The sequence below is a fragment of the Heptranchias perlo genome, unplaced genomic scaffold, assembly GCF_035084215.1.
Source record: "Heptranchias perlo isolate sHepPer1 unplaced genomic scaffold, sHepPer1.hap1 HAP1_SCAFFOLD_313, whole genome shotgun sequence".
Lineage (NCBI taxonomy): Eukaryota > Metazoa > Chordata > Chondrichthyes > Hexanchiformes > Hexanchidae > Heptranchias > Heptranchias perlo.
The window spans coordinates 141,130-155,458 of record NW_027139325.1 but is presented as its reverse complement, the minus strand read 5'-3'; the positions used below and the strand labels follow the sequence as shown (position 1 = coordinate 155,458).

At 47.6% G+C, this 14,329-nt stretch overlaps 1 protein-coding gene across 1 annotated transcript; it reads left to right on the top strand.

The window, feature by feature from the left end:
* Positions 1-7,532: 7,532 nt before the first annotated feature.
* Positions 7,533-11,952, top strand: LOC137311232 (processed variable antigen-like; the record flags this gene model as incomplete). The annotated part of the gene is made up of 2 exons (XM_067978547.1): positions 7,533-7,652; positions 11,839-11,952. Coding segments are annotated over exons 1-2 (234 nt in total), but the record flags the coding sequence as incomplete, so codon positions are not given.
* Between the last annotated feature and the right edge of the window lie 2,377 nt (positions 11,953-14,329).

Below are 14,329 nucleotides of genomic sequence, written 5' to 3'. Positions count from 1 at the left end.
GTTGACATCTCATGAAAGGTTAAGAAACACAGCGGCAATTGTGTGGTTGAGGTCATTTCCGATCGTTACCAATTTAGGAAACAGGACGGGGGAGGGGGGAGCAGATATCTGCCACCTCAGAGGCGAGCTTTCTTGGCGTCGTGCATATGAAGCAAAAAACAGAAGAAGGTCCTCGGGCAGACATCCACCAGCAGACGAGGCGAACGCTGGATGATAAAGGAACAGGGAGGTCTCCTCAAAAGCAGAGCGAGATCCCAGAATATAGAATTCAAAACTAACCCCTTCCCGTTCGCTCCCGCTGTACACAATCCCAATGGACCAAACCCCTTCCCATTCACTCCCACTGTACACAATCCCAATGGACCAAACCCCTTCCCATTCACTCCCACTGTACACAATCCCAATGGACCAAACCCCTTCCCATTCACTGCTACTGTACACAATCCCAATGGACCAAACCCCTTCCCATTCACTCCCACTGTACACAATCCCAATGGACCAAACCCCTTCCCATTCACTCCCACTGTACACAATCCCAATGGACCAAACCCCTTCCCGTTCGCTCCCACTGTACACAATCCCAATGGACCAAACCCCTTCCCATTCACTCCCACTGTACACAATCCCAATGGACCAAACCCCTTCCCATTCACTCCCACTGTACACAATCCCAATGGACCAAACCCCTTCCCATTCACTCCCGCTGTACACAATCCCAATGGACCAAACCCCTTCCCATTCACTGCTACTGTACACAATCCCAATGGACCAAACCCCTTCCCATTCACTGCTACTGTACACAATCCCAATGGACCAAACCCCTTCCCATTCACTCCCACTGTACACAATCCCAATGGACCAAACCCCTTCCCATTCACTCCCACTGCACACAATCCCAATGGACCAAACCCCTTCCCATTCACTCCCACTGTACACAATCCTAATGGATCAAACCCCTTCCCACTCACTCCCAATGTACACAATCCCAATGGACCAAACCCCTTCCCGTTCGCTCCCGCTGTACACAATCCCAATGGACCAAACCCCTTCCCATTCACTTCCACTGTGCACAATCCCAATGGACCAAACCCCTTCCCATTCACTCCCACTGTACACAATCCCAATGGACCAAACCCCTTCCCATTCACTCCCACTGTACACAATCCCAATGGAGCGGAGGAGGGGAGAGGAGAGTGGGGAGGGGGAGAGTAGAGAGAGTGGAGGAGGAGAGGAGAGTGGAGGAGGAGAGGAGAGCGTTGGGAGGGGAGTGGAGAGGAGAGCGGAGGAGGGGAGAGGAGAACGGGGGAGGGGGAGAGGAAATCAGGGGAGGGGTAGAGGAAATCAGGGGAGGGGGAGGGGAGAGGAGAGAGAGAGGTAGGGGGGAGAGGAGGGAGGGAGAAGGGGGGAGGGACTGAGAGGAGTGAGCGAGGTAGGGAGAGGGGGAAATGGGCGAGAGAGGGGGATAGGGTGAGGGAGGGGAAAGGGAGAGAGGGAGCGAGAGAGAGAGGGAGGGAAAGGGAGAGAGGGAGAGAGGTAGGGAGAGGGGAAAGGGAGAGAGGGAGAGGGGGCCAGTGAGGGGTTGGAGAGAGGGGGAGAGGAAGAGAGAGAGAGAGAGGGAGGGAAAGAGAGAGAGGGAGAAAGGGAGGGAGAGGGGGAAATGGGAGAGAGAGAGAGGGAGTGGGATGGAGAGAGGGGTGAGAGGGAGGGGGAGATAGACGGGGAGGGGGAGGGAGGTAATTATGAATCATTATTGATCTTTCTCCTTCTCCGATCCCCTCGCCACCCTCTCCACCCCTCCTCCCCTCCCTCCCTCTCACCCTCTTCCCCTCACCCTCATTCCGAATACCCTCCCCTCCGCCTCCACTTCAGCCCTTCCGCTCCCCCTCTTGCTCCACCACCCCCTCCCACGTTGCATTCTCCGACCACCGGGGGAGAGTACAGAGAAAGGAGAGAGTACAGAGAAAGGAGAGAGTACAGAGAAAGGAGAGAGTATAGAGAAAGGAGAGAATACAGAGAAAGGAGAGAATAGGGAGAAAGGAGAGAGTACAGAGAAAGGAGAGATTACAGAGAAAGGAGAGAGTACAGAGAAAGGAGAGAGTGCAGAGAAAGGAGAGATTACAGAGAAAGGAGAGAGTACAGAGAAAGGAGAGAGTGCAGAGAAAGGAGAGAATAGGGAGAAAGGAGAGAGTACAGAGAAAGGAGAGAATACGGAGAAAGGAGAGAGTGCAGAGAAAGGAGAGAATACTGAGAAAGGTGAGAGTACAGAGAAAGGACAGAGTAGAGAGAAAGGAGAGAGTACAGAGAAAGGAGAGAGGAAAGAGAAAGGAGAGAGTGCAGAGAAAGGAGAGAATACGGATAAAGGAGAGAGTACAGTGAAAGGAGAGAATAAGGAGTAAGGAGAGAGTACAGGGAAAGGAGAGAGTATAGAGAAAGGAGAGAGAATGGAGAAAGGAGAGATTACAGAGAAAGTAGAGATTATAGAGAAAGGAGAGAGAATTGAGAAAGGAGAGAGGACAGAGAAAGGAGAGAGTACGGAGAAAGGAGAGAGTACAGAAAAAGGAGAGAACACAGAGAAAGGAGAGAGTATAGAGAAAGGAGGTAGAACAGAGAAAGAAGAGAGAACGGTGAAAGGAGAGAGTATGGAGAAAGGAGAGAGTATAGAGAAAGGAGAGAGTGCAGAGAAAGGAGAGAGTACAGAGGAGGAGAGAGTACAGAGAAAGGAGAGAGTATAGAGAAAGGAGAGAGTACAGAGAAAGGAGAGAGTACGGGCAAAGGAGAGAGAACAGAGAAAGCAGAGAGTACGGAGAAAGGAGAGAGTACAGAGAAAGGAGAGAGGAAAGAGAAAGGAGGGAGAACAGAGAAAGGAGAGAGTACGGGCAAAAGAGAGGACAGAGAAAGGAGAGAGTACGGATAAAGGAGAGAGTACAGAGAAAGGGGAGAGTATAGAGAAAGGAGGGAGAACAGAGAAAGGAGAGAGTATAGAGAAAGGAGAGAGTGCAGAGAATGGAGAGAGAACGGAGAAAGGAAAGAGGACGGGTAAAGGAGAGAGTACGGAGAAAGGAGAGAGTATAGAGAAAGGAGAGAGTACAGAGAAAGGAGAGAGTATAGAGAAAGGAGAGAGAACGGAGAAAGTTGAGGGTATGCAGAAAGGAGAGAGGATAGAGAAAGGAGAGAGTACGGAGAAAGGAAAGAGTACGGGTAAAGGAGAGAGTACGGAGAAAGGAGAGAGTATAGAGAAAGGAGAGAGTATAGAGAAAGGAGAGAGTACGGAGAAAGGAAAGAGTACGGGTAAAGGAGAAAGTACGGAGAAAGGAGAGAGTATAGAGAAAGGAAAGATTACAGAGAAAGGAGAGAGTGCAGAGAAAGGAGAAAGTACAGAGAAAGGTGAGAGTGCAGAGAAAAGAGAGAGTACGGAGAAAGTAGAGAGTACGGAGAAAGGAGAGAGTATAGAGAAAGGAGAGAGGAAAGAGAAAGGAGAGAGTAGAGAGAAAGGAGAGAGTACAGAGAAAGGAGAGAGTACGGAGAAAGGAGAGAGTATAGAGAAATGAGAGAGTACAGAGAAAGGAGAGAGTACAGAAAAAGGACAGAGTACGGAGAAAGGAGAGAGTATAGAGAAAGCAGAGAGTACATAGAAAGGAGAGTACAGAGAAAGGAGAGACTATCGAGAAAGGAGAGAGTGCAGAGAAAGGAGAGAGTACAGAGAAAGGAGGGAGTACAGAGAAAGGATGGAGGACAGAGAAATGAGACAGTATAGAGAAAGGAGTGAGTACGGAGAAAGGAGAGAGTATCGAGAAAGAAGCGAGTACGGGGAAAGGAGAGAGTGCAGAGAAAGGAGAGAGTTCGGAGAAAGGAGAGAGTACGGAGAAAGGAGAGAGTACGGGGAAAGGAGAGATTAAGGGGAAAGGAGAGAGTATGGAGAAAGGAGAGAGTACAGAGAATGGAGCGAGTACGGGTAAAGGAGAGAGTACAGAGAGAAAGGAGAGAGAACAGAGAAAGGAGAGCGTAGAGAGAAAGGAGAGAGTGCAGAGAAAGGAGAGAGTACCGAGAAAGGAGAGAGTGCAGAGAAAGGAAAGATTACAGAGAAAGGAGAGAGTACAGAGAATGGAGAGTGTACGGAGAAAGGAGAGTACGGAGAAAGGAGAGAGTATAGAGAAAGCAGCGAGTACAGAGAAAGGAGAGTACAGAGAAAGGAGAGAGTACAGAGAAAGGAGAGAGTGCAGAGAAAGGAGAGAGTACAGAGAAAGGAGAGAGTATAGAGAAAGGATAGAGTATAGAGAAAGGAGGGTGTACAGAGAAAGGAGAGCATAGAGAGAAAGGAGCGAGTCCAGAGAAAGGAGACAATAGAGCGAAGGGAGAGAGTACAGAGAAAGGAGAGAGTATGGAGAAAGGGGAGAGTACGGAGAAAGGAGAGAGTACGGAGAAAGGAGATTATACGGGGAAAGGAGAGAGTATGGAGAAAGGAGGGAGGACAGAGAAAGGAGAGAGTATAGAGAAAGGAGAGTGTACAGGGAGAGGAGAGAGAACAGAGAAACGAGCGCGTAGAGAAAAAGGAGAGAGTACAGAGAAAGGAGAGAGTGCAGAGAAAGGAGGGAGTACGGGGAAAGGAGAGAGTATGGAGAAAGGAGGGAGAACAGAGAAAGGAAGGAGTACAGAGAAAGCAGAGCGTACAGAGAAGGGAGAGATTTCAGAGAAAGGAAAGAGTACAGGCAAAGGAGAGATTACAGTGAAAGGAAAGAGTACGGAGAAATGAGAGAGTATGGAGAAAGGATGGAGAACAGAGAAAGGAGGGAGTACAGAGAAAGCGGAGCGTACAGAGAAAGGAGAAATTACAGAGAAAGGAGAGAGTACAGAGAATGGAGAGTGTCCGGAGAAAGGAGAGAGTTCGGAGAAAGGAGAGAGTATAGAGAAAGCAGCGAGTACAGAGAAAGGAGAGTACAGAGAAAGGAGAGAGTACAGAGAAAGGAGAGAGTGCAGAGAAAGGGGAGAGTACAGAGAAAGGAGAGAGTACAGAGAAAGGAGAGAGTATAGAGAAAGGAGCGAGTACAGAGAAAGGAGAGAGTACAGAGAAAGGAGAGACGACAGAGAAAGGAGAGAGTATAGAGAAAGGAGAGATTACGGAGAAAGGAGAGAGTATAGAGAAAGGAGGGTGCACAGAGAAAGGAGTGATTACAGAGAAAGGAGCGAGTACAGGGAGAGGAGAGAGAACAGAGAAAGGAGAGCATAGAGAGAAAGGAGCGAGTACAGAGAAAGGAGACAATAGAGAGAAGGGAGAGAGTACAGAGAAAGGAGAGAGTATGTAGAAAGGAGAGAGTATGGAGAAAGGAGAGAGTACGGAGAATGGAGAGTATACGGGGAAAGGAGAGAGTATTGAGAGAAAGGAGCGAGTACTGAGAAAAGAGAGAGTACGGAGAAAGGAGAGAGTACGGAGAAAGGAGAGAGTGCAGAGAAAGGAGAGAGTACGGAGAAAGGAGAGATTACAGAGAGAAAGGAGCGAGTACTGAGAAAAGAGAGAGTATGGAGAAAGGAGAGAGTACGGAGAAAGAAGAGATTACGGAGAAAGGAGAGAGAACAGAGAAAGGAGAGATTGCAGGGAAAGGAGAGAGTACGGGGAAAGGAGAGAGTATAGAAAAAGGAGAGAGTATAGAGAAAGGAGAGAGTGTAGAGAATGGAGAGAGTATAGAGAAAGGAGCGCGTAGAGAAAAAGGAGAGAGTACAGAGAAAGGAGAGATCGCAGTGAAAGTAGGGAATACAGAGAAAGGAGAGAGTTCAGAGAAAGGAAAGAGTACAGAGAAAGGAGAGAGTACAGAGAAAGGAGAGAGTACAGAGAACGGAGAGAGTACAGAGAAAGGAGAGAGTACAGAGAAAGGAGAGTACAGAGAAAGGAGAGAGTACAGAGAAAGGAGAGAGTGCAGAGAAAGGAGAGAGTACAGAGAAAGGAGAGAGTACAGAGAAAGGAGAGAGTATAGAGAAAGGAGAGAGTACAGAGAAAGGAGAGAGTACAGAGAAAGGAGAGACGACAGAGAAAGGAGAGAGTATAGAGAAAGGAGAGATTACGGAGAAAGGAGAGAGTATAGAGAAAGGAGGGTGCACAGAGAAAGGAGTGATTACAGAGAAAGGAGCGAGTACAGGGAGAGGAAAGAGAACAGAGAAAGGAGAGCATAGAGAGAAAGGAGCGAGTACAGAGAAAGGAGACAATAGAGAGAAGGGAGAGAGTACAGAGAAAGGAGAGAGTATGTAGAAAGGAGAGAGTACGGAGAAAGGAGAGAGTACGGAGAATGGAGAGTATACGGGGAAAGGAGAGAGTATTGAGAGAAAGGAGCGAGTACTGAGAAAAGAGAGAGTACGGAGAAAGGAGAGAGTACGGAGAAAGGAGAGAGTGCAGAGAAAGGAGAGAGTACGGAGAAAGGAGAGATTACAGAGAGAAAGGAGCGAGTACTGAGAAAAGAGAGAGTACGGAGAAGGGAGAGAGTACGGAGAAAGGAGAGAGTGCAGAGAAAGGAGAGAGTACGGAGAAAGGAGAGAGCACGGGGAAAGTATTGAGTACGAGGAAAGGTGAGAGTGCAGAGAAAGGAGAGATTACGGAGAAAGGAGAGATTATGGAGAAAGGAGAGAGAACAGAGAAAGGAGAGAGTGCAGGGAAAGGAGAGAGTACGGGGAATGGAGAGAGTATAGAGAAAGGAGAGAGTATAGAGAAAGGAGATAGTGTAGAGAAAGGAGAGAGTATAGAGAAAGGAGCGCGTAGAGAAAAAGGAGAGAGTACAGAGAAAGGAGAGATCGCAGAGAAAGTAGGGAATACAGAGAAAGGAGAGAGTTCAGAGAAAGGAAAGAGTACAGAGAAAGGAGAGAGTACAGAGAAAGGAGAGAGTACAGAGAACGGAGAGAGTACAGAGAAAGGAGAGAGTGTAGAGAAGGGAGGGAGTACAGAGAAAGGAGAGAGTACAGAGAAAGGGGAGAGTACAGAGAAAGGAGCGAGTACAGAGAAAGGAGCGAGTGCAGGGAGAGGAGAGAGAACAGAGAATGGAGAGCGTAGGGAGAAAGGAGACAGTACGGAGAAAGGAGAGATTACGGGGAAAGGAGAGAGTGTGGACAATGGAGAGATTACAGAGAAAGGAGAGAGTACAGAGAATGGAGAGCGTAGAGAGAAAGGAGAGAGTGTGGAGAAAGGAGAGAGTATCGAGAAAGGAGAGAGTGCAGAGAAAGGAGAGAATACAGGGAAAGGAGAGAGTACAGAGAAAGGAGAGAGTATAGAGAAAGGAGAGAGTACAGAGAAAGGAGTGAGTACAGAGAAAGGAGAGAGTGTAGAGAAGGGAGGGAGTACAGAGAAAGGAGCGAGTACAGAGAAAGGAGCGAGTACAGGGAGAGGAGAGAGAACAGAGAAAGGAGAGCATAGAGAGAAAGGAGCGAGTACAGAGAAAGGAGACAATACAGAGAAGGGAGAGAGTACAGAGAAAGGAGAGAGTATGGAAAAAGGAGAGAGTACGGAGAAAGGAGAGAGTACGGAGAATGGAGAGTATACGGGGAAAGGAGAGAATATGGACAAAGGAGGGAGTACAGAGAAAGGAGCAAGTACGGGGAAAGGAGAGAGTACAGAGAGAAAGGAGCGAGTACTGAGAAAAGAGAGAGTACAGAGAAAGGAGAGATTACAGAGAAAGGAGAGAGTACGGGGAAAGTAGAGAGTACCGGGACAGGAGAGAGTGCAGAGAAAGGAGAGAGTACGGGGAAAGGAGAGAGAACAGAGAAAGGAGAGAGTGCAGGGAAAGGAGAGAGTACGGGAAAAGGAGAGAGTATGGAGAAAGGAGAGAATGCAGGGAAAGGAGAGAGTACAGGGAATGGACAGAGTATAGAGAAAGGAGAGAGTACAGAGAAAGGAGAGAGTACGGAGAAAGGAAAGAGTACGGAGAAAGGAGAATGCAGGGAAAGGAGAGAGTACGGGGAAAGGAGAGAGTTTCGAGAAAGGAGAGAGTGCAGAGAAAGGAGAGAGTACGGAGAAAGGATAGAATATAGAGAAAGGAGAGAGTATAGAGAAAGGAGAGAGAACGGAGAAAGGTGAGGGTACGGAGAAAGGAGAGAGTATAGAGAAAGGAGAGAGTACAGAGAAAGGAGAGAGTACAGAGAACGGAGAGAGTACAGAGAAAGGAGAGAGTGTAGAGAAGGGAGGGAGTACAGAGAAAGGAGAGAGTACAGAGAAAGGGGAGAGTACAGAGAAAGGAGAGAGTGTAGAGAAGGGAGGGAGTACAGAGAAAGGAGAGAGTACAGAGAAAGGGGAGAGTACAGAGAAAGGAGCGAGTACAGAGAAAGGAGCGAGTACAGGGAGAGGAGAGAGAACAGAGAAAGGAGAGCATAGAGAGAAAGGATCGAGTACAGAGAAAGGAGACAATACAGAAAAGGGAGAGAGTACAGAGAAAGGAGAGGGTATGGAAAAAGGAGAGAGTACGGAGAAAGGAGAGAGTACGGAGAATGGAGAGTATACGGGGAAATGAGAGAGTATGGACAAAGGAGGGAGTACAGAGAAAGGAGCAAGTACGGGGAAAGGAGCGAGTACAGAGAGAAAGGAGTGAGTACTGAGAAAAGAGAGAGTACAGAGAAAGGAGAGAGTACAGAGAAAGGAGAGAGTACGGGGAAAGGAGAGAGTACGGGGACAGGAAAGAGTGCAGAGAAAGGAGAGAGTACGGGGAAAGGATAGAGTATGGAGAAAGGAGAGAATGCAGGGAAAGGAGAGAGTACGGGGAATGGAGAGAGTATAGAGAAAGTAGAGAGTACGGAGAAAGGAGAGAGTGCAGAGAAAGGAGAGAGTACGGAGAAAGGAGAGAGTATAGAGAAAGGAGAGAGTATAGAGAAAGGAGAGAGTACAGAGAAAGGATAGAATATAGAGAAAGGAGAGAGTATAGAGAAAGGAGAGCGAACGGAGAAAGGTGAGGGTACGGAGAAAGGAGAGAGTATGGAGAAAGGAATGATTACAGAGAAAGGAGAGAGTGCAGAGAAAGGAGAGAGTACAGAGAAAGGTGAGAGTGCAGAGAAAGGAGAGAGTACCGAGAAAGGAGAGAGTATAGAGAAAGGAGAGAGTATGGAGAAAGTAGAAAGTATAGAGAAAGGAGAGAGCATAGAGAAAGGAGGGAGTATAGAGAAAGAAGGGAGTCCAGAGAAAGGAGCAAGTACAGGGAGAGGAGAGAGAACAGAGAATGGAGAGCGTAGGGAGAAAGGAGACAGTACGGAGAAAGGAGAGATTACGGGGAAAGGAGAGAGTGTGGACAATGGAGAGATTACAGAGAAAGGAGAGAGTACAGAGAATGGAGAGCGTAGAGAGAAAGGAGAGAGTGTGGAGAAAGGAGAGAGTATCGAGAAAGGAGAGAGTGCAGAGAAAGGAGAGAGTACAGAGAAAGGAGAGAGTGTAGAGAAGGGAGGGAGTACAGAGAAAGGAGCGAGTACAGAGAAAGGAGCGAGTACAGGGAGAGGAGAGAGAACAGAGAAAGGAGAGCAGAGAGAGAAAGGAGCGAGTACAGAGAAAGGAGACAATACAGAGAAGGGGGAGAGTACAGAGAAAGGAGAGAGTACGGGGAAAGGAGAGAGTACCGGGACAGGAGTGAGTGCAGAGAAAGGAGAGAGTACGGGGAAAGGAGAGAGAACAGAGAAAGGAGAGAGTGCAGGGAAAGGAGAGAGTACGGGAAAAGGAGAGATTATGGAGAAAGGAGAGAATGCAGGGAAAGGAGAGAGTACAGGGAATGGACAGAGTATAGAGAAAGGAGAGAGTACAGAGAAAGGAGAGAGTACGGAGAAAGGAAAGAGTACGGAGAAAGGAGAATGCAGGGAAAGGAGAGAGTACGGGGAAAGGAGAGAGTTTCGAGAAAGGAGAGAGTACAGAGAAAGGAGAGATTACGGAGAAAGGAGAGAGTATAGAGAAAGGAGAGAGAACGGAGAAAGGTGAGGGTACGGAGAAAGGAGAGAGTACAGAGAAAGGAGAGAGTACAGAGAAAGGAGAGAGTACAGAGAACGGAGAGAGTACAGAGAAAGGAGAGAGTGTAGAGAAGGGAGGGAGTACAGAGAAAGGAGAGAGTACAGAGAAAGGGGAGAGTACAGAGAAAGGAGCGAGTACAGAGAAAGGAGCGAGTACAGGGAGAGGAGAGAGAACAGAGAAAGGAGAGCATAGAGAGAAAGGAGCGAGTACAGAGAAAGGAGACAATACAGAAAAGGGAGAGAGTACAGAGAAAGGAGAGAGTACCGAGAAAGGAGAGAGTATAGAGAAAGGAGAGAGTATGGAGAAAGTAGAAAGTATAGAGAAAGGAGAGAGCATAGAGAAAGGAGGGAGTATAGAGAAAGAAGGGAGTCCAGAGAAAGGAGCAAGTACAGGGAGAGGAGAGAGAACAGAGAATGGAGAGCGTAGGGAGAAAGGAGACAGTACGGAGAAAGGAGAGATTACGGGGAAAGGAGAGAGTGTGGACAATGGAGAGATTACAGAGAAAGGAGAGAGTACAGAGAATGGAGAGCGTAGAGAGAAAGGAGAGAGTGTGGAGAAAGGAGAGAGTATCGAGAAAGGAGAGAGTGCAGAGAAAGGAGAGAGTACAGAGAAAGGAGAGAGTGTAGAGAAGGGAGGGAGTACAGAGAAAGGAGCGAGTACAGAGAAAGGAGCGAGTACAGGGAGAGGAGAGAGAACAGAGAAAGGAGAGCAGAGAGAGAAAGGAGCGAGTACAGAGAAAGGAGACAATACAGAGAAGGGGGAGAGTACAGAGAAAGGAGAGAGTACGGGGAAAGGAGAGAGTACCGGGACAGGAGAGAGTGCAGAGAAAGGAGAGAGTACGGGGAAAGGAGAGAGAACAGAGAAAGGAGAGAGTGCAGGGAAAGGAGAGAGTACGGGAAAAGGAGAGATTATGGAGAAAGGAGAGAATGCAGGGAAAGGAGAGAGTACAGGGAATGGACAGAGTATAGAGAAAGGAGAGAGTACAGAGAAAGGAGAGAGTACGGAGAAAGGAAAGAGTACGGAGAAAGGAGAATGCAGGGAAAGGAGAGAGTACGGGGAAAGAAGAGAGTTTCGAGAAAGGAGAGAGTACAGAGAAAGGAGAGATTACGGAGAAAGGAGAGAGTATAGAGAAAGGAGAGAGAACGGAGAAAGGTGAGGGTACGGAGAAAGTAGAGAGTACAGAGAAAGGAGAGAGTACAGAGAAAGGAGAGAGTACAGAGAACGGAGAGAGTACAGAGAAAGGAGAGAGTGTAGAGAAGGGAGGGAGTACAGAGAAAGGAGAGAGTACAGAGAAAGGGGAGAGTACAGAGAAAGGAGCGAGTACAGAGAAAGGAGCGAGTACAGGGAGAGGAGAGAGAACAGAGAAAGGAGAGCATAGAGAGAAAGGAGCGAGTACAGAGAAAGGAGACAATACAGAAAAGGGAGAGAGTACAGAGAAAGGAGAGGGTATGGAAAAAGGAGAGAGTACGGAGAAAGGAGAGAGTACGGAGAAAGGAGAGAGTACTGAGAAAGGAGAGAGTACAGAGAAAGGAGAGTGTACGAAGAATGGAGAGAGTACGGAGAAAGGAGAGAGTATCGAGAAAGGAGAGAGTATAGAGAAAGGAGAGAGTATGGAGAAAGGAAAGAGTACGGAGAAAGGAGAGAGTATGGAGAAAGGAGAGAGAATAGAGAAAGGAATGATTACAGAGAAAGGAGAGAGTGCAGAGAAAGGAGAGTGTACAGAGAAAGGTGAGAGTGCAGAGAAAGGAGAGAGTACGGAGAAAGGAGAGAGTGCGGAGAAAGTAGAGAGTACAGAGAAAGGAGAGAGTACAGAGAAAGGAGAGAGTACAGAGAAAGGAGAGATTATGGAGAAAGGAGAGAGAACGGAGAAAGGTGAGGGTACGGAGAAAGGAGAGAGTATAGAGAAAGGAGAGAGTATAGAGAAAGGAGAGAGTATGGAGAAAGGAAAGAGTACGGAGAAAGGAGAGAGTATGGAGAAAGGAGAGAGAATAGAGAAAGGAATGATTACAGAGAAAGGAGAGAGTGCAGAGAAAGGAGAGTGTACAGAGAAAGGTGAGAGTGCAGAGAAAGGAGAGAGTACGGAGAAAGGAGAGAGTGCGGAGAAAGTAGAGAGTACAGAGAAAGGAGAGAGTACAGAGAAAGGAGAGAGTACAGAGAAAGGAGAGAGTACGGAGAAAGGTGAGAGTAAGGAGAAAGGAGAGAGTATAGAGAAAGGAAAGATTACAGAGAAAAGAGAGAGTACAGAGAAAGGAAAGATTACAGAGAAAGGAGAGAGTACGGAGAAAGGAGAGAGTACAGAGAAAGGAGAGAGTATGAAGAATAGAGAGAGTACGGAGAAAGGAGAGAGTACTGAGAAAGCCAAGAGGACATAGAAAGGAGAGAGTACAGAAAATGGAGAGAGTGCAGAGAAAGGAGAGAGTACAGAGAAAGGAGAGAGTACAGAGAAAGGAGAGCGTCGAGAGAAAGGAGAGTGTACAGAGAACGAAGCGAGTGCGGGGAAAGGAGAGAGAAGAGAGAAAGGATAGCGTAGAAAGAAAGGAGAGAGTACGGAGAAAGGAGAGAGTATCGAGAAAGCAGAGAGTACAGAGAAAGGAGAGTACAGAGAAAGGAGAGAGTACAGAGAAAGGAGAGAGATCAGAGAAAGGAGAGAGTATAGAGAAAGGAGAGAGTACAGAGAAAGGAGAGAGTACAGAGAAAGGAGAGACGACAGAGAAAGGAGAGAGTGTAGAGAAGGGAGGGAGTACAGAGAAAGGTGCGAGTACAGAGAAAGGAGGAAGTACGGGGAAAGGAGAGAGGATTGCGGAGAAAGGAGAAAGTATGGAGAAAGGAGAGAGCACAGTGAAAGGAGAGAGTCCAGAGAAAGGAGAGAGTACAGAGAAAGGAGAGATTACAAAGAAGGGAGAGAATATCGAGAAAGGAGAGAGTACGGAGAAAGGAGAGAGTGCAGAGAAAGTAGAGAGTATGGAGAAAGGAGAGAGTACAGAGAAAGGAAAGATTACCGAGAAAGGAGAGAGTACAGAGAAAGGAGAGAGTATGGAGAAAGGAGAGAATTGCGGAGAAAGGAGATAGTATAGAGAAAGGAAAGAGTATATAGAACAGAGAGAGTACAGAGAAAGGTGAGAGTGCAGAGAAAGGAGAGAGTACGGAGAAAGGAGAGAGTGCGGAGAAAGTAGAGAGTACAGAGAAAGGAGAGAGTACAGAGAAAGGCGAGAGTACAGAGAAAGGAGAGAGTACGGAGAAAGGTGAGAGTAAGGAGAAAGGAGAGAGTACAGAGAAAGGAAAGATTACAGAGAAAGGAGAGAGTACGGAGAAAGGAGAGAGTACAGAGAAAGGAGAGAGTACGAAGAATAGAGAGAGTACGGAGAAAGGAGAGAGTACTGACAAAGCCGAGAGGACATAGAAAGGAGAGAGTACAGAGAAAGGAGAGATTACGGAGAAAGGAGAGAGTATAGAGAAAGGAGAGAGAACGGAGAAAGGTGAGGGTACGGAGAAAGGAGAGAGTACAGAGAAAGGAGAGAGTACAGAGAAAGGAGAGAGTACAGAGAACGGAGAGAGTACAGAGAAAGGAGAGAGTGTAGAGAAGGGAGGGAGTACAGAGAAAGGAGAGAGTACAGAGAAAGGGGAGAGTACAGAGAAAGGAGCGAGTACAGAGAAAGGAGCGAGTACAGGGAGAGGAGAGAGAACAGAGAAAGGAGAGCATAGAGAGAAAGGAGCGAGTACAGAGAAAGGAGACAATACAGAAAAGGGAGAGAGTACAGAGAAAGGAGAGAGTACCGAGAAAGGAGAGAGTATAGAGAAAGGAGAGAGTATGGAGAAAGTAGAAAGTATAGAGAAAGGAGAGAGCATAGAGAAAGGAGGGAGTATAGAGAAAGAAGGGAGTCCAGAGAAAGGAGCAAGTACAGGGAGAGGAGAGAGAACAGAGAATGGAGAGCGTAGGGAGAAAGGAGACAGTACGGAGAAAGGAGAGATTACGGGGAAAGGAGAGAGTGTGGACAATGGAGAGATTACAGAGAAAGGAGAGAGTACAGAGAATGGAGAGCGTAGAGAGAAAGGAGAGAGTGTGGAGAAAGGAGAGAGTATCGAGAAAGGAGAGAGTGCAGAGAAAGGAGAGAGTACAGAGAAAGGAGAGAGTGTAGAGAAGGGAGGGAGTACAGAGAAAGGAGCGAGTACAGAGAAAGGAGCGAGTACAGGGAGAGGAGAGAGAACAGAGAAAGGAGAGCAGAGAGAGAAAGGAGCGAGTACAGAGAAAGGAGACAATACAGAGAAGGGGGAGAGTACAGAGAAAGGAGAGAGTACGGGGAAAGGAGAGAGTACCGGGACAGGAGAGAGTGCAGAGAAAGGAGAGAGTACGGGGAAAGGAGAGAGAACAGAGAAAGG